This window comes from Artemia sp. Qi Xiang Cuo, chromosome 18 (genome assembly GCF_049724085.1).
Source record: "Artemia sp. Qi Xiang Cuo chromosome 18, ASM4972408v1, whole genome shotgun sequence".
Lineage (NCBI taxonomy): Eukaryota > Metazoa > Arthropoda > Branchiopoda > Anostraca > Artemiidae > Artemia > Artemia sp. Qi Xiang Cuo.
The window spans coordinates 15,383,193-15,408,566 of NC_142811.1; the positions used below are offsets into that span (position 1 = coordinate 15,383,193).

Below are 25,374 nucleotides of genomic sequence, written 5' to 3' on the forward strand. Positions count from 1 at the left end.
TTTCCAGACCTTTCAATTACGTTGAACCAAATTGCCATATCAAAATGTTGATTGGAAATATTTTGGAAAATGATGGGCGTGGGGGGGGGGGTGACGACGCTTTCTATTAGAACCTTTTATGCCCCCAGGGCATAACTTACACCCTGAGGGATGTGGGAACTGTCAAAATCAAAGACATAATTTCCAGGCTCAAACTATGTTCAAGAAAATGGCTCTATAAAAATGTTGCTTTGAAGTGTTTGGGGAAATGATGGGCGTGGGGGGCATTTGCCCTCCGATCGCCTTCTACTTTTAATAAGGGCACTAGCCCTCTCAATTCCCAATTGATTGAGCCTATTTTGAAGTTTCTACGATAACGCTTTCTATAAAAACCCGATGTCCCAAGGGCCTAACTTTTAACCTTTGCCATAGGGGCTGTTGGGGGTTGTCATCCTCTAAAACATAATTTTGGACCGTTCAACTGCGTTGAACAAAATGGCTATCTTAAAATTTTGATTGAATGTATTCGGGGAAATGGAAGGCGTGAGAGGGGGGTTAGTTGCCCTCCAATCACTTTATTAACTTGTATCGACTATTAAAAAGCACACTAGCCCTTTTTATTTCCAATCGAATGAGCCCTTCTGAAGTTTCTTTCTATAAAAACCCTATGTGCCCCTAGGGCGTAACTTACAACCCTTGCCCTGAGGGCTATGGGAGGCTGTCATCCTCATTGACATAATTTCCAGGACTTTCAACTACGTAGAAAATAATGGCTATCTCAAAATTTTGATTGGATTTTTTTGGGGAAATGGTGGGCGCGAGAAGGGGGTTAGTTAACCTCCAATCACTTTCAACTATTAAAAAGGGCACTTGCGCTTTCAATTCCAATTGAATGAGCCCTTTGCTCTGAGGACTCCTAGGGTACTATCACCCTCAAAGACCTAATTCCAGAACTTTCAACTACTTTGAATAAAAATGCTATCTCAAAATTGTGATTGCGTATGTTTGGGGAAATCGTGGGCGTGAGAGGGGGGTTAGTTGCCCTTCAATCAGTTTCAACTATTAAAAATGGAACTAGCCCTTTCAATTTCCAATGGAATGAGCCCTTTTTGAAGTTTTTACGACAACGCTTTCTATATAAAAAACCTTAACCTCCAATCACTTTCAACTATTAAAAAGGGCACTAGCCCTTTTAATTCCAATCGAATAATCCCTTAAACCCTTGCTCTGAGGGCGTTATCATCCTCATAGACCTAATTTCCAGAACTTTCAACTACTTTGAACAAAAATACTATCTCAAAATTGTGATTGCATATGTTTGGGGAAATGATGGGCGTGAGAGGGGGTGTTAGTTGCCTTCCAATCACTTTTGACTATTAAAAAGGGAACTAGCCCTTTAAATTTCCAATCGAATGAGCTCTTTTTGAAGTTTCTACGACAACGCTTTATATAAAAAAAACAACAACAACCTTATATGCTCCCAGGGGATAGCTTACAACCCTGGCCCTGAGGGCTGGGGGGGGGGAGTGCCCTCCTCAAAGACATAATTTACAGATATTTCAACTACGTTGAACAAATGGCTATCTTGAAATTTTGATTGAATGTGTTTGGGGAAATGGTGGGCGTGGAAGGGGTGTTAGTTGCATTGCAATCACTTTCGGCTATTAAAAAGGGGTCTAGCCCTCCCAATTTCCAATCGAATGAGCCCTTTTCGAAGTTTCTACGACAACTTCGATAAGAAGTGCCCTGGTATAAAACCAAAAAAAAAAAAAAAACAACAAACACTGTGCTAGCATCCTTATTTATTATACATGATATGCCATATCATTAATTCTCCTTGAAACTGTATCATTTGATAATGGAATTATTTTAATTATTCTTGCCTCTTTCTGTCCAAACATGCAAGAAATAATTTCTGCTGTGTTAGGGAGGATTAGTTTTTCGCCAATAATATGGTTTTTACCAGCCTTCGCAATTAAATGACTAACTTTGTAAGAAGCTTTTACAGCACCTTCATTTGGTTCTGCACCAGAAAACTTTTTCGTGTTTTTCCTGCTCTTTTTCCAAAAGACGTTGAAAGTACCGTTACTCCTTTTTTACTAAATTATCAGGTTTACTTTTAAAAGTGAAGGTTTTTATAGATTTATTTGATAAAATTTCAGAACAAACAACGCATTGTGGATTAGGCTCGTCTGAGCTTCCAGTCCAAGTAAAACCTAATTTTAGGTACAACTTGTCATTTTTCCTTTTTGTACTTTTAGATTCATTTGCCAGTTGTTTTTTTCTTTGGCTGTTCATTAGTAACAAGACGTTCAGGACTACTTTCATTCTGTGAAGTTGATGACCCAGAACTTTGATTCAGATTTTCATAAGGTCTTTTTTTAGAAGCAATTTATCCATTGTTAATTTTTAATGTAAAATTCACTTAAGCACCATGATGAATGCACTGACGTACTGCTTGAACAGGATTGAGTGTCCACAGAATAACACATCACGTCACAAAAATAATACAATACTGAGAGTGTGCTTGTAATAACAGGCAATACTACCGCAATACAGTGTGTACAGTGATATGAAAGACTGGCCTGCCTACACAGTCGCTCTCATCTGATGACAAAGCCTTAATTGCGCACATGCGTCAACGTAATTCAACTGAAATCACTCGAGATAATACAGAAAAATAATACAATACTGAGAGTGTGCTTGTAATAACAGGCAATACTACCGCAATACAGTGTGTACAGTGATATGAAAGACTGGCCTGCCTACACACTCGCTCTCATCTGATGACAAAGCCTTAATTGCGCACATGCGTCAACGTAATTCAACTGAAATCACTCGAGAGTGATAAAGGGACAATTCTAACACCTTTGCCAGTCATACAGTTAAAGGGTTGTTCTATTTTTGTTGACCGGCCGCGTACCCACTAGAAATTTTTACGTACCCCCGAGGGGTACGCGCACCACAGTTTGAGAGCCACTGCTTTAAGGTATCGAATCCCTTGATAAGCTCTGTGATGTTTTAATCATAGCTATTCTCCAAATGAGCCAAGAGGGCTATATCATAAGCCAGATTGTTGTCGCAAACAGTTCAATTTTGATTTGGAAGGGCTTTTCTCGTAAATTGTGTGCATCTGAAGAATATAGTCTATAGCACTACCCCGGCTCTTGAAAGTTAATTGTCATGTGCACAGGTGACTAGCCCATATAATAGACAAGAATCCCTCTGATACAAGATTGTTTCATAAAGAATGACCATTTGCCTTACACTCACCCTCAGCCGAAGAGGCAGTAACCCCAGTAAAATGTTTTGGGTTTGTTATCTTGCGGTGCACAGCATGCTAAAGTACAGAAGCCAGGGTTGTCAATTACTGAATTGCTGGCTAAGGCCAAATAAGCTGATTGTGGACAAACACTTGTTTTTTTTTGTATTCTGTATTGTTCGATTTTCGACTGCCAAATGTATCTTTGCAGCTATTGAGTATCTCTGCTTGCTATTATTCTATAAGATTGTGACTTAAAATCCAGTTTAGAACAGGTTTAAAATGGAATGGGCCACTCACTAATCCCTGAGAGTAGCTTAAATTGACGGGATATTTTTCGGCTGGCTTCAACAGATATTGAATTTTAAGGTGTCAGAAGCTTATTTGATTATCACGTGAGTACCCTCTAAGCATTTCTAGTGAGAAGAATCCGATTGAATATTCTCCATTGAGATCCAATTATTTCCTAAAGTCGTAGAAAAGCCGATACGTCATCTTAGGACTTAAACCAAATTGTCAGTCTGTTCTTTTTTTTTTCGGAAATGCTATTTTGAATGGCTATGCAGATATTGCTGATACTTAATACAGCCATATTTATTATCTTCTAATTATTAGATATGAACCTTTAAACACTATAGCCATCAAAGAATGCTGTTGTAAACGCCCTTCATACGTTTTTTTTCTGTCGATCGAGCCTGGACTTTAGAACTGCCTAGTAAAAATATAATGCTTAAAGACGACTTTTATCGTATAAGTCAGACGTTTGGAGGCAAAAAAGAAAAAAAAGAAAAAAAGAGCCAGACTCAGAGTAACCGAATTCTGTGCATGGGAGAGGACTGCGTAATGGCTCACATGATGCTATTTTCAGAGTATTTGTTGTTTTGCCAAGAAGGTCCAGTGAACTCTCTTTTTCCGTACAGATTTAAATTTAAAGTCCACAGTTCCCTGGATAAGTCAACCCTAATTTACAAAAAAGTTGTATTACATGTATCCCTCACCAAAATTGTGTTTTTTCTCTAAAGATTGCTTTTAAAAACAAAAAATAAGCATTTCTCGTTCTGCTTTAAAGGTACATGCTACACGGGGCCAAGAGAAACGTAATAAAGACAAAGAATTTGACATAAAAATTGTGTTTATTGATTCTTAACGTTAGAAAGTAGGTGAAATATTTTTCTGTTTTTTTGTTCTATAGTCTATTACCCTATATAGTACATCATATGTATGGTCAAACATCACTTGTTTTTTAATTATGTTTTAAATTAGCTTTAATTCTAGTGAAAATATTAGATAGAAGCTTGTGTTATAAACCCAATGTCCCAAACATCCAGCTTGTACAATTAACAAAGTATTTGTTGTGTATTATTTGCGTTTTCTTCTTTAGTCTGTTACTGCGATACGTGAATTTCTGCAAGCGTTGAACTCGTACTCTAAGTTGCCATTTCAAAACATTGATGACCGATCGAGAATCGATGAGCTCGAAGGTACGTTCCAAGAACTGTTCAGTTTATACAAAATTTGACAGGGTGAAAGTATCGATGTTTTCTATTATTTATTTTTCTTTGTTTATATTTTATAGTGTCTTTTTGACACATTTTGTTTTGGAAATTTCCATCTCTTTATGTATTTTCAGCGTATTTTCCTTTTAGTATTCGCGCTTCAGGTGCATACACCAAATTAGTTTATGAAGTCCGTGAAGCAATTCGATATCCTGTTTGATTCACTCTTGATCGAAACCCAATATTTTTGATCAATCCTAATACTTCCAACAAACACTAATTAGGGAAAATTTGGATACCTGCCACCTCCTTAGGCTCAAAAATTTTGCGCATTAAAGAAATAAACAATTTCTAAAAATTTAATTAAAGTTACTGTAGTTTCAAAAAGTTTACTGTAGTTTCAATCTCATTTAATGAAAATTAAAAAAATTTTGTTGTTTCAAAGTGAAAATACCCAAGGTCTGATAATTGCAGAAAATGCTCCATGAAACCGTATTTCATTTCTGACAAGATCTTTTCTTATCACCAGTTGAGGAGTTTCTTGTCACCCTGTTCTATCTTTAACTGGGACAAGTAATAAAAAGACAAAGTGAAGTATGCGGCACTAAACTCTCAAGTCCAAACTGGCGATGCTTCTCTCTGTTTCATTGCCCTTCAACCAGTCTCGACTGACCAAGGGTGGATGCAGGATTTTTTTAGGGGGGGGGCAAAACAGGTTGATCCGATAAAAAATTTAGGGGGGGTGGTGCAAAATAGATTGATCCAATAAACTTGCGCTAGGAGCAAGTTTAATTAACGCAAACGTGAGTTAATTAAGTAAATTACACTATTTTAGACTACGCTGGGGGGGGTGGCCCCCTCCCCCTGGATCCGCCAATGCGACTGACTGTTTCCTCTCAGTTTTTTAGCATGCCATTGCATTATTTTACTATTATAACGTGCTAAAGAGAGGGGACCGAACATTTTGAGTATATGTTAAAGCGTGTAGGAGATGATATAGAAATGAATGAAAAACATTGACAATTTGAAGTAAAAAAGATAATTTAATTTGCAAAGAGTTTAAGACATTACTAAAAAGATTGAGAAAAATAGAAGCTGTGGGTGCTGATAGCGGACTAAATGAACTTTGAGATGATGTAAATCATTGAAACTATCATGGCCTTAAGAAAACTATTGGGTGTTGCCAGTATAATATTTTGATTAATGCCAGTTTTGTGATATTTTAGAGGTACTGACCACTGAAAATGAGTGGCTTACTGAGGATTCAACTATTCTAATCTGATGGTAAACACTTTTGCAAAATGCTTTAACGAATGCCCCTTAGTATATCCTGTGTCCTCTTTTCTACTTCCCATTCCAAGTTTTGTTTAGCCTCACCCAAGTAAAAAATAAAAAAGGTAATTTTTGATTATAATTAGCCTATTAGGCTATAGTATTTTTCCAGAATCTATTTTTTGGAAAAATTAGCTGATCTTAGCTGCATTAATCTCCAAAGTGACGTTTTTTTTACATCCCATAAGTAAAGAAAAAACTGTTGATGATTAGATTTTAATAACAGAGATAATTACCTCTGTTCCTTTTCCAGTTGTACCGAACTAATGGAGTGAAAATTCCCGTCAATTTGCCAAATTTAGTTTTTATTCTAAACAACCCAATAGAAAAAAGAAAGAAAAAAAAGTCACACACTTCTCAGAAAGTGTAAGAAAATAATCAAACCAAACAGAAGATCTCTAGGTCCAGAGTAACATAGCGTATTTGTAATTTGTCCGTTACTGATCCAGGATTGATTGATAATGAGAGCAGGGTCGTATCCGGGATTTTTTTTTTGGGGGGGGAGATGGTTACTAAAGAATTTTTTTCGAATGAGGGGTTACAATTTTTTTTTCAAAAAACATGAAAAATTTGTTTATATTCATTTTTTTCCGTTTTTACGAGTTGGACAAACATTTTTTTTTTTTTGGGGGGGGGGGGTCAAAAACCCCTAAACCTTAGATACGGCCTTGGATGGGAGTGATAGTGGATAGTCGTGTAATGCTGTAGATTGCCGTGGTTGCTGACTTAGATGAATGTATTTTGAATTTAAGAAGAAGAGACAATAAATAAATACATTTGAATGGCGAGTACACTGTCTTAGTCACTATAGGGTTCGGATGTGGGATTTACCCCCCCCCCCCCCAAAAAATGTATCTCTGACTCGTAAATTGGTCTTATAAATACCTCCTCCCAACAAAACTTCTTTTCATTAACCTATTCTTTCCTCGAAGAAAAATCCTGGGTCCTCGAAGAACAACCCCATCAAATCTTCTGGGGATTAATAAATTAGCTTATTTCCTCTCTGATTTTTCTTCTGATTATCTAGTTATGAATTTAACAAGCATCGTATATCATCTGTAATGCTAATCTCTTGCGTTTTGACGGTAAAAAAAACCCTCCTGGAACTCACTGTAAAATAGTTTTGGACTAAGTTATTCAATAGAACATAGGTCAATTCAAAAAATACACACAAAATTCCCTATCGTGCCTTTCAAGGAGGCACACTTGTGCCTCTATAAAGAGGTGACCCACCACAATGTTAAGCGATTTTAGGTCCTAGAGGTCGCAGAGAGACGGCGGTAATCGCATTTTGTAGCCCAAGCTCAAACTAAGAAACTTGCAAAATTTCATCCTCCTCCAACTTTATCTTCATGGGGTAAACTGGGTCGGAAGTTTGGACCCTCCCACCACAGCCCCCCTTTAACGTTGTCCGATTGGACAACGAAATTTAGAGGTTAAGCTTTCCTAGGGCCCGGGAGCTTATCCTCGAAATTTCAGCTTAATCCGATCACTCCTTCTATTTTCAAAAAAACAAATATAGCCACTTAAAATTCATTTCTTTTTTTTTCTTAGCCACGCCTACAGGCCACAGTTGGCAACGGATCCGGGTGAATGAGGACTCATTCGAAGCAGAATTCGACCTGTTAGGGCCTTTTGGTATTTTCAGACCGAAAAAATTATCCCCCAAATTTACATTTACGAAAAACCTTGATTTCCTATAATAGCCAATGTTAATTTTTCCCACCACATCCCCCTTTTAACGGTGTTCGATCATGCTGAAATTTTGAGCATAAGCTTTCCTGAGGCCTGGAAGCATATCCACGAAATTGCAGTTCAATTTGATCACTGCTTCCCTGTTTTCCAAAAACCAAATATCAAGATTTTTGGGAATTTGCTTGCGTCGAAAATAGCTCCAATTTGCTAAACAACTATTACTATTGTGTTTGTATAGTCCAGCGGCTGATAATCCAGACTTTCAGAAGGAAAACCCGGGTTCGATTCACCATCAGAGCAACTTTTTTATATACTTTGAAAAGAAACTCAGTTTCTTTTTTAAATTATTTGAAAAAAATTACGTTTTCTAAAGAGTTAAAGAGGCTGAGTTACAAGGTCGACCCTTAAAACGTACAGGGATTAGGAGGCACAGTTGGGGGGCTGTTAAAGAGGTTGAGTCACAAGTTCGAACCTTAAAACGTACAGGGATTAGGAGGCACCCTGTACGACGTGATTCGAGTATTCAGGAATTAAAAGCCTTAACACAAGAATGTTCAAGAGCGGGGGTTTGGGGGCGGCAGCCCCCAACTTTATCTCCTGACACGATCAGCTAACAGTTAGTCAAGCAATAATAAGTAATAAACTGTACAAAAACGTGCAGAAATTATTTGAAAAAAACTACGTTTTCTAAAGAGTTAAAGAGGCTGAGTTACAAGGTCGAACCTTAAAACGTACAGGGATTAGGAGGCACAGTTGGGGGGCTACCACCCCCCAAACCCCCGCTTTCGCAGCCTTTAAATATAAAAAAAATTTCTTTAAACTGAAAGTAAGGAGCGACATTAAAACTTAAAACGAACAGAAATTATTCCGTATATGAAAGAGGCTGTGCCCTCCTCAACGCCTCGCTCTTTACGCTAAAGTTTTTATTGTTTAAAAAAAGAGTTGTGAGAAAGTCAAACTTTAGCGTAAAGAGCGAGGCGTTGAGGAGGGCACAGCCTCTTTCATATACGGAATAATTTCTGTTCGTTTTAAGTTTTAATGTCGCTCCTTACTTTCAGTTTAAAGAAATTTTTTTTATATTTAAAGGCTGCGAAAGCGGGGGTTTGGGGGTGGTAGCCCCCCAACTGTGCCTCCTAATCCCTGTACGTTTTAAGGTTCGACCTTGTAACTCAGCCTCTTTAACTCTTTAGAAAACGTAGTTTTTTTCAAATAATTTACAAAAGTGACGATTTTATCCCCAGCATTGTGTAAAGCAAAACTGAAAAAAAAGGAGGAATTATTTTCTTAGGTTTTTATTGTCAAATTTATGATTTTGCTGGGTAATGCTAGGGGATGCTAGCTGATGACTTTTTCTAGAGATTTTTTTAACTTTTTATTGCTTTCATTAATGTTTGCCGATGACTAAAAGATCATTAAAAAAAAAAAAATTCTCTCTTCAGAGTTTTTTTTTTTTGAACCCGATACATTAGAATAGAGAAAAATCTAAAATAGATAAAATCATAAGAATGAAGAAAAACAAAACTAATATGGATAAAAAATACCCCGTGTAACTGTATCGGCTTGATTTTTTTTTTCTCTCTTCTGAACTTCGATCCTTGTCTTTTTTAAATGCTATCGTATTTTTTTTCAACGCTGAGGATTTTTTTTTACCCTATATAATAAAATAGAGAAAAATCTAAAACAGATAAAAGCATAAGAATTAAGAAAAACAAAACTAATATGGATAAAAACTATCCCATGTAACTGTATCGGCTTGATTTTTTTCTCTCTTCTGAGTTTTGATCCTTGCCTTTTTTTAAATGTTATCGTATTTTTTTTTTCAACGCTGAGGATTTTATTTTTACCTATACAATAAAACAGAGAAAAATCTAAAATGGATAAAATCATAAGAATGAAGAAAACTAATTTGGACAAAAACTACCCCGTGTAACTGTATCGGTTTGATTTTTTTTCTCTTCTGAGTTTTGATCCTTGCCTTTTTTAAAATCCTATCGTAATTTTTTTTTTTTTTAATGCTGAGGATATTTTTTATTACCCGATACAATAAAATAGACAAAAATCTAAAATTGATAAAATCATAAGAATAAAGAAAAACAAAACTATTATGGATAAAAACTACCCCGTGTAAATGTATCGGCTTGATTTTTTTCTCTCTCCTGAGTTTTTATCCTTTCCTGTTTTTAAATGATATCGTTAATTTTTTTTACAACGCTGAGGAGGATTTTTTTTACCCGATACAATAAAATAGAGAAAAATCTAAAATAGATAAAATCATAAAAATGAAGAAAACAAAACTAATACGGATAAAAACTACCCTGTGTAACTGTATCGGTTTGATTTTTTTTTCTCTTCTGAGTTTTGATCCTTGCCTTTTTTTAAATGCTATCGTAATTTTTTTTCAAAGCTGAGGATTTTTTTTAACCCGATACAATAAAATACACAAAAATATAAAAATTGATAAAATCATAAGAATGAATAAAAACAAAACTAATATGGATAAAAACTACCCCGTGTAAATGTATCGGCTTGATTTTTTTCCTCTCTTCTGAGTTTTTATCCTTTCCTGTTTTTAAATGCTATCGTTATTTTTTTTACAACTCTGAGGATTTTTTTTTACCCGATACAATAAAATAGAGACAAATCTAAAATAGATAAAATCATAAAAATGAAGAAAACAAAACAAAAATGGATAAAAACTGCCCCGTGTAACTGTATCTGTTTGATTTTTTTTTTCTTCTGAGTTTTGATCCTTGCTTTTTTTTAAATGCTATCGTAATCTTTTTTTCAATGCTGAGGATTTTTTTTTAACCCGATACAATAAAATAGACAAACATCTAAAAATTGATAAAATAATAAGAATAAATAAAAACAAAACTAATATGGATAAAAACTACCTCGGCTTGATTTTTTTTTTCTCTCTTCTGAATTTTGATCCTTGTCTGTTTTTAAATGCTATCGTAATTATTTTCTTTTCAACGCTGAGGATTTTCTTTTTTAACCCGTTACAATATAAAAAAGAAAAATCTGAAATAGATAAAATCATAATAATGAAGAAAAACAAAACTAATGTGGATAAAAACTACCCCATGTAACTGTATCGGCTTGATTTGTTTTCTCTCTTCTGAGTTTTGATCCTTGCCTTTTTTAAATGCTATCATAATTTTTTTTCAACGCTGAGGATGTCTGTTGCGATGCAGAAAAAAATAACAACAACAAGAAATTCAAAGCCATTTAATAATACCTAATAAGGCTCTATAGTTCTCATTCTTTTTCTAATTTTACTATTTTACTCTTTTTTTTATTGTTTATGGTTTTATTGTTTGTGTTCCTCTAATGACGTTTAAGGTTATTTCTTAAGTTTTACCCTGGTTGCAAGAATATTTGTAAAGTGTTTTAGAGTTTTTCTGTTTAAGAACAAAAATGGGCAACTGTCTTTAAATTTTTGTTACATTTGAATATTCAGTCGAAACTTCCGATTAGTTGTAGTTTGTGCAACCATTTAATGGTTGAACGAGGAGAGGGTTTACGGGTGTTCAAAATTCGAATGTTCGAGGTAAATGAGGAGGGAATTTCCAAGCATAAAGACTGAAAAATTGCGTGAATGTTGGTCTTCTACAAATTATGTTTAAATCTTATTAAAGAATAATTTTCTTCTTTAAAAGATGTTTTCTTTAACATGTCTTAATATCCATAATTAAGGTGTTTAAATGAAATTTTTAAAGTGTCTTAACAACGACGCTGACTTTTTCGGATAATATCGAGATTATTTTGACTATAAGATGGGAATAAGATCATACCGTCTACTTCTGCATTGCACTTTTGGGAACTAAACCGAGAAACTAGCAGCGTATATTTTATAAAGAACCTTAGAAGATAAGGTGGGGAGTCGCCCCTTGAGTTTTGTGACTTTAGTATAATCAGGGGAAACTTTTAGCAGATCAATAGCAAGGTGTTGCGGCAGGGGGGGGGCGTCCATTTTGACCAAATTGTTTCACTCTGATTTGGCTTTTTTTTGTGCTTATATTTGATTTGGAAGAGGTGCTTTTATCAATTTTTTTCTGAGCACCACCAACCCTAGGAACGGGTCTGACCGTGAGGGGTCAAGGGTTTTTGTGTAGTTTTTACTATTATATGAATTTATCAAGCGAAACAAATTTAAGAAAGTCACGACAATTCAAAATACGTATTTGGAAGAAGGAAATTTGCTGTTTTTATGCTTTGTTTTGTCTAAAATGGAAATAAGCTTTTAAGATTTGGAAAGTGAAAAGTTTTCTGCAGTGTTCAGAGGACATTTTCTATAGCAAGGCCAATCTCGGACAACCGGAATAAATAGGAACATTTTAGTTTCAATGGTAATGTAATAAAAGGGATTTTCCAGTGAAAATAACAAAAATAAATATTTTTCCTAAATGTAAGAGTGTGGTGGGGGTAGAAAAATCTAAAGGAAAATGTCCACTCCTTGCTCCAATAATTGACGTCTCTGCTCAAGATTCCTAGCTTTACCATAAGATACGCTTCCACTCACCTTTCTGAAAGTTTTGTTCTGTTGTGCCATCACGTGTGAAATCACCAGTTATGATTAAAATCAAAACATGCATAAATATTTTTCTTGTGAATCACAAGAAATATAACTATAGATATATTTATCTATAGCTGGGGGTACCGTTTGTTGTTTTCTTAAAATGAATGTTGAACAAATATATAAATCCAGTGACTGAACTGAGTTAATCGAGGGTAAGACAGGTACTCACAAGCCTAGTGTTGCGTAGTACGCTAAACAAGAAACAAAAAAACCAAGGGAAAAGTGTGGTAAGGATTTTATTGTCGGCTAAGAAGCAACCACAAAGTATTTTGTTATGTTTTGAGTTTGCAGCCTAAGTTCATTCCATTCTTTGAATACCTTTTATATGTTTGCTTATGTTTTTTTTCCTTGTTCTTCTTTTCTTCTTGCTTTTCTTTTAATGTTTTTGTTCTTCTTGTTATGATTTGAGTTTTTTGCCAAAGTTCACCACATTCAATGAATATCTTTTATAGGTTTGCTGCCTGAGCTCTCAGACCTTAGAAATTTGCTTCTCTTTCTGATTAGACATTACAATCCTGGAGTCCAAAGCAAAAGATACCTCCGAGACATTATATTGACAAATCAATTTCTTTTAAAGTCATTGGACCAATATGCCTCAGAGTCAAGATACTCCGGGAAGTTCAATATAAATAATCACTTGAGCTTGTAAGTATTTACTTTAATGTTGGTTTGAATTCTAATGTATTGCTGATAAATTTAGATAATCCTGTCTGTTTGCTTTTAACTTGAGTGTTACCGAGAACTTCAAATAGAAGTTTTTTCAAGGATCTCGTTGTTCGATCTTTTTCTGATTTCTTTTTCGGGTTTCTTTTTCTGATTAGTCATTACAATCCTGGAGTTAAAAAAAAAGATCACTTAGGCGTTACATATTAAAATGATTATACATTCCACCTTTCTCAGAAGCGATTTTAGGTGAGGGAAAGAAGGGGTACTTGGCCCCGGGGCGTAGAATTTCAAATAAATAATCTAGCAATTATAATCATTTTGTAATTTCTGAAAAAATAAAGTAGAGGATGGAGTTAGTAAATTGAAATAACCAATAAACAAAAAAAAATGGTTAAAGAAAAAAGATAGAAATAATTAAATTAATAAGAAAATAAGTGAAATGATAAATTGAAAAAAATTAATTATTAATAAATAAATGGGAAAACATTTTGTTAATTATTATTTTTTTTTATTTGGCTTGAAAATTCTATGGGTGACAGGGGGGGGGGGACACTAACCAAGATTTTGCCATGGGTGCAAGAGATGACAGGACCGTGCTGACCTTTCCTCTGTCATAACCATTGAGAGTGGGATTGAACCGTATTTTTGATGCAATTGCTCGATATATGGTCAGTCAAATGAGTTATTAAAACAATTCTTAGACAGTTCCACTATAGAACATCTAACATATCTTTCTTAATCTTTCGAAGTTCAAACGTTTCAGTGTCACACTTGATCGCTGCCTTTGCCATTTCTATATGAATTATCTGAATATGTTTACCTCGTTTATTCCTTTATAGTTTTTGCACCCCGGCTGTGTTGCATCAGTACGGCCTATGTTTGGAAGAATATTCAACAAATGAAACAGCTGTAAATAACTCCATATTGACCTTGTTTCATCATGTGGCTGGGGATTTGGGGTGTCCTGAACTATTGTTTGACCCGATCATTTTGAAAACTTTTGTAAGACTTTTTGAAGATGACTTTGAATTGGAAGAGGAATGGACTGATCTTGTTGAGTATGTTACAAGGTAAGAATATGGTATTATTCTGGCCAATTTTGGCTTTATTCTTATTCTGGCCAAGGAATGAACTGATCTTGTTGGGTGTGTTACAAGGTAAGAACTTGATATTATTCCGACCAATTTTGGCTTTATTCTTATTCTTGCCAAGGAATGGACCGATCTTCTTGAGTGTGTTACAAGATAAGAAAGTGATCTTATTCTAGCAAATTTTGGCCGTATTCTTATTCCGGCCAAGGAATAGACTGATTTTGTTCAGTATATTACTGGCCATTTTTTCTGGCCAACTTCTTCTTAATCAAATTTATTTTTGTAAGAATGGGGGGGGGGGGGAGGGGGAGGGCTGTCTATGAGGAATCATGTTTTTTCAAAACTTATCAAAAACTGACAGTAAAATTTGAAATATACCTTATCATAGTAGACTATTTTGGCCAGTTTAGTAGCCTAATTGGCTATTTGGCCTATCTGACCTATTTGGTCTATCTGGCTTATTTGGAAAATAAAAGTTTGCTTCTTCAAATGTGCATTTCTGCAATAGAAACTCTTTTTTTTTATCCAGAAAAGCCTTCAAGATTTAATATATTGTTTTGATATAAATTTGAAATTTGGTTTCTAGAAAAAGAAATACTGCTCCTGCTATAGAACAAAATAAATACAAAGGAAATAAAAAAATTGAATTTGATAAGAACAAAAAATTGAAGAGGAATCTTAAATAGTTTCGAACTTAAAAGATTTTAATCTTTAAATATCAAAAGATTGAAAATTTGAAAGGAAATAGAAATCTGAATTGCAAAGGAAATTAAAAGAAAAAGTTTGAAAGGAAAAGGAGTTTAAAATTGAAAATGAATCTGAAAGTATTTGGGTTTAAAAAAATTTTAATCTTAAAATCTTCAAATGTTGTAAGTTTGAAAAGGAAAAGAAATTTGAATTGTAAACGAAATTGAAAAATAAAATTTGAAAGGCAAATAAACTTAAATTTAAACTTAAAATATTTAATTCTTAAAAAAATTGAATCTAAAAATATTGACAAATTGAAAATTTGAAAGGAAAAGCTGTAAAGCTTAAATGGAAAGGCAAATTGGAAAATAAAGGATTTCTTTTTTTTGACATATTCGATTTTTAATATTTATTCTTTAGCTTGCTTTGAATAATTGTAATTTTCCAAAAGGTTCTTGAACTTGAAAACTTGAAGAATTTTTCTCACTAAAAACTATTTTTTTTGTGTGCATTTTTTTCAACTACATTGCTACTCAAAGAAAGACATTTTTTTGTGTACTAAAATTTATAATTGGACCGTGTGTTTAATCCCATCAGAGAGAAATTCTGATGTCTAAGCCAAATTTGGCTCTTGTTGGAATCTAGCTTGAAGAGAATGGTCAATCTTTTTTCTCTTATTCCTGTTTAATGTCTTAATGGAGGCCCAAGTATTGGCTTCTTTCGGAACTTGTTGTAGAGAAAATAAATTCGTTTATTTTCTTATATTTATAAAGCCGTAAACAATGGTTTTCTTATATTTCTGTATAATTCGACTATTTTTCTTATATCTTAAGCTGCCCCTCCTACCAAATAAATTTCGTGGTACTTGTGAAGCTGTACTCGTGATACGTGGTACGTTGTGCTTACCTTTATTTTGTGAAGCTGCCTAAATTGTTAGGTTGAAAAATATACAGTATAAAAACAAACTTAGTGTACCACCTTGGTTTTACACTGGACTATATAGTGTCACCGCCCAATAGTAACCAAAACTCTAAAAAACTGAATTTTGATAACAATAAATACATCAAAAGAATTGATTTGCTAAATATGCTAAATACATAAAATTCAGGAAGTTTAATTCTACCCATCAAAAGTTGCGAGCCTGAGAAAGATTGTCTGATTTTTGAAAATAAACTCGGCTTTACCCTTTTACGTTCTTTTGGAGTCATACCTAAAACAATAAAACAATGGTAAAATTCAATCTGTACTATCCGTTTTCCCAGTTTTTTCAGAAAATATTGAAGGAGATGCAACTTACTTGTGAGATAAGCAGCTGAAAACTTAAAGCAGAAAGCAGGAAGAGTTGCACGAGTGCAGGAAGTTGTTTCTTTTGATAAAATTGTTCTAAGAATTAGAAATAAGAATTTAATTTGTGTGATTGTGGGACACAAAAATTCTAGCAGGAAAACTAAAAATTTTGAAACTATATAATGATAAGTTAAAAATTGGAAGAGGTCCTGAAATCGCAGAATCCTCGAGAATAGTGGTGTTAGAAATAAAATTTTTATCTCAATTAGAGGTTTTTTTGGTGTAGCTTTAGTCACTCAGACAAATTTTGCACAATAAAAGTAAAAATTCCAGAAACTGTCAGCAATAAAAGTGAACCTCCAACAAGCAGCTAAAGATGCCAATAAATGGGCATCCATGTATTGTCCTATTTAATGTTCCTTTTTTTTCTACCGTATCCAAAGTTTGTAGATTTCGCTGAGTTTTTATAGGGAATAAATATGGTTTTTTTTTTTTGAAAATAATAATGGCTAGCATCATCTTGGTTGTCAAAAACAGTTTAGACCTTAGACAATTATTAAATAAAAAACAAAACAAGTTTTTTCAACTGAAAGTAAGGAGCAACATTAAAAATGAAAACAAACAGAAATGATTACGTATATGAGGGGAGTCACCCTCTGCTCAATACCTCGCTCTTTACGCTAAAGTTTGATTCTTTGTTCCAATTATTTAAGAATGTCTCCTGAATCACAAAGGTCGTTTAGAATAAGAAGCTCTTATAAAAGTTCTAAAAAAAACTTTAGCGTAACAAGGGATACATTGAGGAGAGGGTGATACCGCTCATATACGTAAATAATTTCTGTTCGTTTTAAGTTTTAAAGTTGCTCCTTACTTTCAGTTGAAAAAACTTGTTTTTCTATTTAATTTCCGATCATTTTTTAAATAATGCTGGGAAACCTGGCTTCCCCTCCATGGAAAATTCCCTTCCCCGTGCAATATTTCTCTATTGAAAGATCATCCCACGTAACCCTGCTCCAACCCCTTCCACCAGAAAAATTCCCTTTGAAAATATCTGTATAATGGGCAAAGTTCATAGTCTGTAGCCCTTCCCCTGGAACTATGAGGGTCGTCATCCTCAAAGACATGGTTATGGAATTTTTTTATGCCGAAAAAAAAATGGCTATCTCAAATTTTCGTTCGGGTAATTTCGGAAAAAAAATGAGCGTGAGTGTGGGGCAAGTGTGAACTTCAATATTTTCGATTACTTAAGAATGGCACTAGAACTTTTGATTTTCAATTCAATGAGCCATCTCTCGACCTTCTGTGATAACTGGTTCGATACGATCACCCAGTATGATTTAAAAAGAAAAAAAGAAAAGAAAAAAAGCATCCATGATCTCCATGATTCTTCCGGCAAAAATATAGAATTCCACATTTTTGTACATAGGAGCTTTAAACCTCTACTGTAGGGTTCTCTGGTATCCTGAATCTGATGGTGTTATGTTCATTAAGATAACGTGATCTTTTTTGGGAAGTTTCCCCCCTTTTTCAAAAATGGACAAATTTTCTGAGATAAATAGAAATTCGATTCTTTTGATGTATCTATTATTATCAAGACTCTGTTTCTTAAAGTTTCACTTACTATTGATCCGCATCGCTCCTTACTTACAGTTCGTTACCGTGAATTGTTTGATATGCAATGAACTCCTACTTACTAACTTTTCTTTCGGCGGGAACCAGACGATGAGCTGTCCTGCCCAGCACCAAAGAATCTTGGGTTGACTTCCGACGACCACTTGGACCTGTCGGCTGCAGCTTCTCCGGCGGTCTTCAGCCAGTCTTTGTCCCATCTCCGACTGTGTCTCCTGAATCCTCCCCACGGTTCCAGGTCCTTCTTGAATTTTTGCCACAGGTTCTTCTTTTGTCCTCCTGGTTTACGTTTCCAGGAAGGGTTTGGTTCACAGACAAGGATGTCTCGACATATTGTGCCTTTGGGACTGCGGAATGTATGGCCAAGGAGCTCCAGGCGACGTCTTTTAATGATAAGCGATAGCTCTTCTGATTGGCCAAAGTGACTCATTACTTCACTATTGGAAAACCTGTCCCATCTCTTAATGTGGAGGATGTAACGAAGGCAGCGATGGTCGAACACGTACAAGTTCTCGCGTCTTCAGCCTTGATCGAGCATGTCTCGCAAGCACACAGTAGTACTGTTCGAATAGTTGCAACATAGATTCTTAATTTTGTTTTGGTTGAGATCTCCCGTCTGGTCCATAGTGCTTTTTCAGACTAGTAAACACTTCCCAGGCTTTTACTATGCGGACAGAGATATCCCTTTCATCTCTGCCATCTGGTATTATGTAGAGCCAAGATACTGGAATTCATCGTCGTTGTCTATTGGCTCACCGTCGAGGTTAAACGGGCAAGGAGCAGGTAAGTTGAGAGCTAATACTTTAGTCTTTGCACCGCTGATGGCCAGTACGATGTGCTTTGAGCCCTCAGAGGTGTTCTTTGATCATGCCTTGTAAACTGTCGTCGGTAGTTCCCAGCTCAGCAACGTCGTCTGCGAAGTCCAGATCTGTCTGGGACTAGAGACAACTAACTATTTGCCCAAAGACTATTCCACTGTGGTTTCTCATTGCATTATTCATGATCCAGTCTATCGCGTAGTTGAATAATATTGGCGAAAGGGGGCATCCTTGCTTTACTCCAAACACCACTGGATGCTTAGGAGTGTCATTGCCGGAAACGAACGCAAGTCTCGGTGTCCTTGTACGCACTTTGGAGTATCTCAATGAGCTCTTGTGGCCCACCGTCTTCAGCCATAATTCTCCTAAGCTCCTCTCCGATGAGAGAATCGAAGGCAGCTACAAGGTCAATAAAGGTGATGAGAAGGGGTAGATGAAACCTGCTGTACTGCTGAAGGATGAGGCGAATCGTCAATATTTGTTCTGGACAGCCTCTTTCTGGTCTGAAGCCTGCTTGTTCAGGACGTTTTAACTTGTGTCGTGCGTCTTTGAATCGATTCAAAAGAATGACGCAGAAAATCTTCATGACATTGTCGATCAGGGAGATACCTATATAGTTTCCGCAAAGGGCCGTATCTCCTTTTTTTTTTATAGCGGAATGAGGACAGATACTTTCCAGTCTTTCGGGAATTTAACATGTGTCGGAATCCTGCACAGACAATCTCAAGTCTGTTACCTCCGACTCATTATCGGTTATATACCCAACGTCGCTTTGCTAAGTGTCTTGCCAATCACAAAGCTGAGATTATTGTCTGCAGGAGCGAGCGTCTTGCAACTAACCCAAATGAAATTTGGAGATTCATTGGGGGGAAAAAGTGAGAGTGACTGGATCAACTATTTCACCAGCGAATTTTCTCTACCTGATCCAGTGTTACAAACCCGCTATGAATCACTTCTAGTGGATAGTCTAGTTGATACTGAATCAGATATTGGGTTTTGTAGTTACGGCCTCTGATATTTATAGTGGTATCATTCACTTGCGAAAAAAACTTCTCGGGTGGTTATGATCAATTAGATGGTTTTCATTTATTACATGCAAGTGATAAGCTGCTGCAGCATCTATATTTGTTTTACCAGATCATTTTTAATTCTAGTATTGTCCCCGATTCTTTTTGTGTCGGTACATTGACTCCTGGTCTGAAAAAGATAAAGATAGTCGGCAATGTTGTTCCTATAGGCCTAGAACAGTTTCTTCTGTTTTGTGTAAAGTGCTGGAATTGCTAGTGATTAAGGACATAAATAAGGCTTGTTCAACTCTGGACAACTAGTTTGGATTTAAGGAAGGCTATAGTCGGGAATACGTGCATTATATATTTGTAAACGTTCTGATGGATATAGAGAATAGTGGCGAGTTTCACGTCCTTGCGGCTCATGATGTGTCTCGTGCTTTCGATTCTAGTGTGCATTCTCATTTGCTGTATAGTGCGCAGCAGCGAAGTCTCAATCGTTCAGTTGTACGGGCAATTACAAATATGTATGCGAGATTATGTGTTGTCGTGAAGGTACCTACACGTCATGGTTACGTAATATATAAAGCTGTAATTCAAGTTCGGAAAGGAATCCACTGGGGTGGTGTAACTTTGCCATCATTATATAATAATGGCGTGGCTGCGCCCCAGAAAAAGGCTAGAATTACTTTTGTTTTTAGAGGTTTGGACTTTTCCATACACAGTTACGCTGACGACATTCTGCAATTAAGTAGAACTGTATCGTCTGTTGAGGAGAATTGTTCTGTGCCTAGTAGGGAATATGCCGAAATTGGTCTCAATTTTAGTGCTTTGAAGGGCGAGGTCCTTACTTTCGGCAAATCTGTTGGCGATGTTGGTGATGGTGATGTTGGATACAATTAGGAAATCAGAGTGTTCAGTTATTTGCTTGTATTAAGCATCTTGGTCTTCCGATAATGGACAGTGTAAAAATGACAAGAGCTCTCCTTATCTCTCATCTAAGTGAGAAACTTAGAAAAGCGTTTGGTGTGCTAGTTTGCTGTAAAGCTTGCTGCAGTAGGCGTATTCTTGCCCGTGTCTGCAAGGCTTTTGCGATGCCTCATGTCCTTGCATTGACTCCATTTTGGAATATGTATACAGAAACTGATAAAATGACTATTAGATCCGTATATTTTTGTTTCACGAAATTTCTCCTTTGTATACCCCTATGGGCTAGAAATAAAAGACTAGTGTCAGGCTACGGGTTAACTGAGCCATTAACCGTGGCTGAGCAGGTTTGCGGTTACTATTTTTCTAGGCTTGATAGGACAAACTGCCTCCATCCTGCTATGTGTTAGTAGAATTATTTGAATCTATTCTCGGTAGTGTAGTTTTCTTTGTGAGTTTCTTCTTCTTTTTTTTCTTTTTTTTATTCCTTTTTTTTATTCTTTTTTTTTCTCTTCATCTACTCCAAATTGAACCCCTGTGTTTTTTTTTTGGGCAATAAAGATATGGATTGATTGATTATTTATTCATGCCTACAAATATTATACCACTACAGGGAGGCAACCCATAGATAAATTAGCTAGGAAGAGGTTTTTCAGAGCGAAAACATCCGTTAAAACAAACCAAACCTTTAATCTACTCAATTTCACTTGTACAGAAAACATTCCATGGGTAATACTATTCAGGGGGGGGGGGGGGAATCGGACATCACGCACTACATATTTCTAATTACTGTACTGCGTCCTCTCAGTTTCCAATCGGAATCGGCTAGATCTCGAATTTTATTTTGATGTAGGTATTATATATGACCACACTGCTTTGATATGACGAACAAATAAAAGTTCAATAGGGATAAATCCTTCTATTACACAGTGAAAAAAGTTGCAAAATCTCTGGATATTTTGATCCCATTCACAGCGATGCTGATGACAATCACTATGAATGCAATCGCAATATCCATATATTTTGGAGCTGTTGTCACTCTTTTAAAACGATTTATCCCTACTGAACTTTCATTTGTTCATTTCTTTTTCATAGACAGCGCGCCTAAGTAAAGAACGATGTATTATTTATTTGTGCAATGTATTATTTATTTAATTTTTTTTCTTTAGACCAGGGCACTTCGTTTTGAAGGAGTTGTCGTAGAAACTTCGAAAAGGGCTCATTCGTTTGGAAATTAATAGCCGAAATTGATTGGAGGGCAACTAACACCCCTTCCACGCCCATCATTTCCCCAGACACATCCAATCAAAATTTTAAGATAGCCATTTTGTTCAAGATATTTGAAAGATCTTAAAATTATGTCTTTAGGGAAGGACCCCCCCCCCTCCCCCAGAACCCTCAGGGTGAGGGTTGTAAGTTATGCCCTGGGGGCATTTAAGGTTTACATAGAGAGGGTGATCGTAGAAACTTCCAAAAGGGCTCATTCGATTGGAAACTCAAAGGGCTAGTGCCCTTTTTAATAGTCAAAGTGATTGAAGGGCAACTAACCCCCAAGTGAAATTATGTATTTGAGGATGACAACCCCCCCCCCCCCACAGCCCCCAAGGCAAAGGTTGTAAGTTATGCTGTGGAGGCATATAAGGTTTTTATAGAAAGTGTTGTCGTAGAAACTTCGGAAAGGGTTCATTGAATTGGGAATTGAGAGGGCTAGTGTCCTTATTAATAGTCAAAAGTGATCGGAGGGCATATCCCCCCCACGCCCATCCTTTCCTTAAACACTTTCGATCAACATTTTGATATAGCCATTTTGTTGAACGTAGCTGAAGGGTCCAGAAATTATGTCTGAAGATAACAACCTTCCCACAGCCATATAAGGTTTTTATAGAAAGCGTTGTCGTAATAACTTCAAAAAGGGCCCATTCGATTGGAAATTAAGAGGGCTAGTGCCATTTAATAGTCGAAAGTAATCGGAGGGAAAATCACAACCCCCCCCCCCCACCCACACCCATCATTTCTCCAAACAATTCCGATCAACTTTTGATATGGCCATTTTGTTCAACGTAATTGAAAGGTCTGGAAATTTTGTCTTTGAGGATGAAAACCTCCGCCTCCCCATAGCCCTAACGACAAGGGTTGTAAGTTATGCCCTTGGGGCATATATGTTTTTTTTTATACAGAAAATGTTGTCGTAAAAGCTTCAAAAAAGGCTCATTTGATTGGAAATTTAGAGTACTAGTGCCTTTTGTATTAGCCGAAAGTGATCAGAGGGCACATGATCCCCCCCCCCCCCATCATTTCCCCAAACACTTCCAATCAATATTTTGAGATAGCCATTTTGTTCAAGGTATTTGAAAGGTCCGGAAATTATGTCTTTTAGAATTACAAATCCCTTCTTCCCTCAGGGCAAAGGTTGTAAGTTATGCTGTGGAGGCATATAAGGTTTTTATAGAAAGTTTTGTCGTAAAAACTTCGGAAAGGGTTCATTCAATTGGGAATTGAGAGGGCTAGTGCCCTTATTAATAGTCAAAAGTGATCGGAGGGCATATCCCCCCCCACGCCCATCATTTCCTTAAATACTTTCCATCAACATTTTGATATAGCCATTTTGTTGAACGTAGCTGAAGGGTCCAGAAATTATGTCTGAGGATGACAACCCTCCCACAGCCATATAAGCTTTTATGGCAAGCGTTGTCGTAATAACTTCAAAAAGGGCTCATTCGATGGGAAATTAAGAGGGCTAGTGCCATTTAATAGCCGAAAGTAATCGGAGGCAGAATCCTCCCCCCCCAACACCCATCATTTCTCCAAACAATTCCGATCAACTTTTGATATGGCCATTTTGTTCAACGTAATTGAAAGATCTGGAAATTGTGTCTTTGAGGATGAAAACCTCCCCCCCCCCCCATAGCCCTAAGGACAAGGGTTTTAAGTTATGCCCTTGGGGTATATATGGTTTTTTATAGAAAGTGTAAAAGCTTCAAAAAAGGCTCATTTGATTGGAAATTGAGAGTACTAGTGCCTTTTTTATTAGCCGAAAGTGATCAGAGGGAAAATGATCCCCCCACCCCCCATCATTTCCCAAACACTTCCAATCAAAATTTTGAGATAGCCATTTTGTTCAAGGTATTTGAAAGGTTCGGAAATTATGTCTTTTAGAATTACAAATCCCTTCTTCCCTCAGGGCAAGGGTTGTAAGTTATGCCACGGGGGCATATCTGCTTCTTTTTTTTTTTTTTTTTTTTTTTTTTTTTTTTTTTTTTTTTTATAGAAAGCGTTGTCATACAAACTTCGGAGGGGCTAAATTGGATTGGTACTTAGACGCTCTAGTGCTCTTTTTAAGAGTCAAAGTGATCGAAATGCAGCTATCCCCCTCCCTGCACACGCGTCATATCGTCCCGAAATACATCTAATAGAAATTTTAAGATAGTCATTCTATTCAAAATGTTCTAATTATCATATAAAAAGGCTTCTGGGGTTGCAACTTCAAGAGATTAAGGGCAAGGGTTGTAAGATATGCCCAGGAGTATTTAAGGTTCTTATGGAAGAAATGGTTGTTTAACTTTAGAAGAGACTCATTTGGTTGAAAATTGGAAATTCTAGCTCGTTTTTCAGCGTCAAAAGTAATGGAGGGCATTAGGCCCCCCCATTCCCCTAAAACCCTTCATTTCACCAATCGTATCTGATTGAAATTACGAGATAGCGATGTTTTTATAAAACAGTCCAAAGAACATATAATAATATCTTTAGGGATGACAAAACCCCCCAGCGCCCTGGGGATAAGGTTTTAAGTTATTTTATGAGGGCATATAAGGTTTCTATGGAATGGACGGTCGTATAAATATCAAATGGGGCTTATTTGATTGGAAATTATAAGTTATAGTGCCATTTTTAAGAGTCAAAGTGATTTAAGAGCAAACAGCCCACCTCTCCCCTCCGCGCTCATCATTTGCCTTAACACCTCCAATCAAAATTTGGAGATAACAATTTTATTCATCGCTTTTGAAGGTTTTGGAAATTATGTCTGTGAGGAAGATATCCCCCTCCTCGCCCCTACAGCTCTCAGGGAAAGGGTTGTGAGTTATGTCCTTGGGGCATAAAAGGCTCTTATAAAAAGGGTGGTCGTATATACTTTGGAGGGGACTCATTGGATTGGTAATCGTAAGTTCTAGTGCCCTTTTTAAGAGTCAAGTAATCAGAGCGCAGCTAAATCCCCCCCTCCAACACACAAATACGTCGTATTTCCTGAGATGTATCCAATACATACTTTGAGATAGTCTTTTTGTTCAAAATAGTCCAAATATCATATACCAAGGCTTTTGAGGTTGATACAAACCAACAGAGCCTGAGGGTGAGGGTTGTAAGTTATGCCCCGGGGGTATTTAAGGTTCTTATGAAAGGGATGGTTGTATAAGCTGTGGAGGTGGCTTATTTGGTTGAAATGGGAAGTTTTAGCTCCCTTTTAAGAGTCAACAGTGATGGAGGTTAAGTAGCACTCCCCTCCCCAACTATCCCTCTTTTCTCCAAATGCATCTGATTTAAATTGTGCCATGAGAAATTTGTTTAAAATTGTTCAAAGGACATTTAACACTGCTTTCAAAGCCCAAAGACCTGGGGCAAGGGCTGTCAGTTATGCCCTGGGGGCATATAAGGTTTTTATGGAATTGGTGGTCGTATTAAATTCAGATGGGTCTTATTTGATTTTAAATTGGAAGTTATATTGTCTTCTTTAAGACTGAAAGTGATTTGAAAGAACCCTCCCCCCCAAGCCCATCATTTCCTATAATGAACATCCAAACAAAGTTTTGAGACATCAATTTTTTCAGCATTGTTGAATGGTTTAGTAATTATATGTAGTAGTAGTAGTAGTAGCAGTAGTAGCAGCATTAGTAGCAGTATGCATATAGCAGTTTTTTTCA

The 25,374-nt window shown here is 36.3% G+C and overlaps 1 protein-coding gene across 1 annotated transcript in view; it reads left to right on the top strand.

Annotated features, from left to right (window-relative positions):
• Nucleotides 1–25,374, top strand: part of tim (timeless) — a 173,607-nt gene that overhangs the window by 97,461 nt on the left and 50,772 nt on the right. Inside the window, exons 9-11 of the mRNA XM_089104130.1 lie at nt 4,623–4,722; nt 12,799–12,991; nt 13,852–14,082. Of these exons, the coding sequence (XP_088960256.1) occupies nt 4,623–4,722; nt 12,799–12,991; nt 13,852–14,082 (524 nt within the window). The remainder of the gene's footprint in view (nt 1–4,622; nt 4,723–12,798; nt 12,992–13,851; nt 14,083–25,374) is intronic.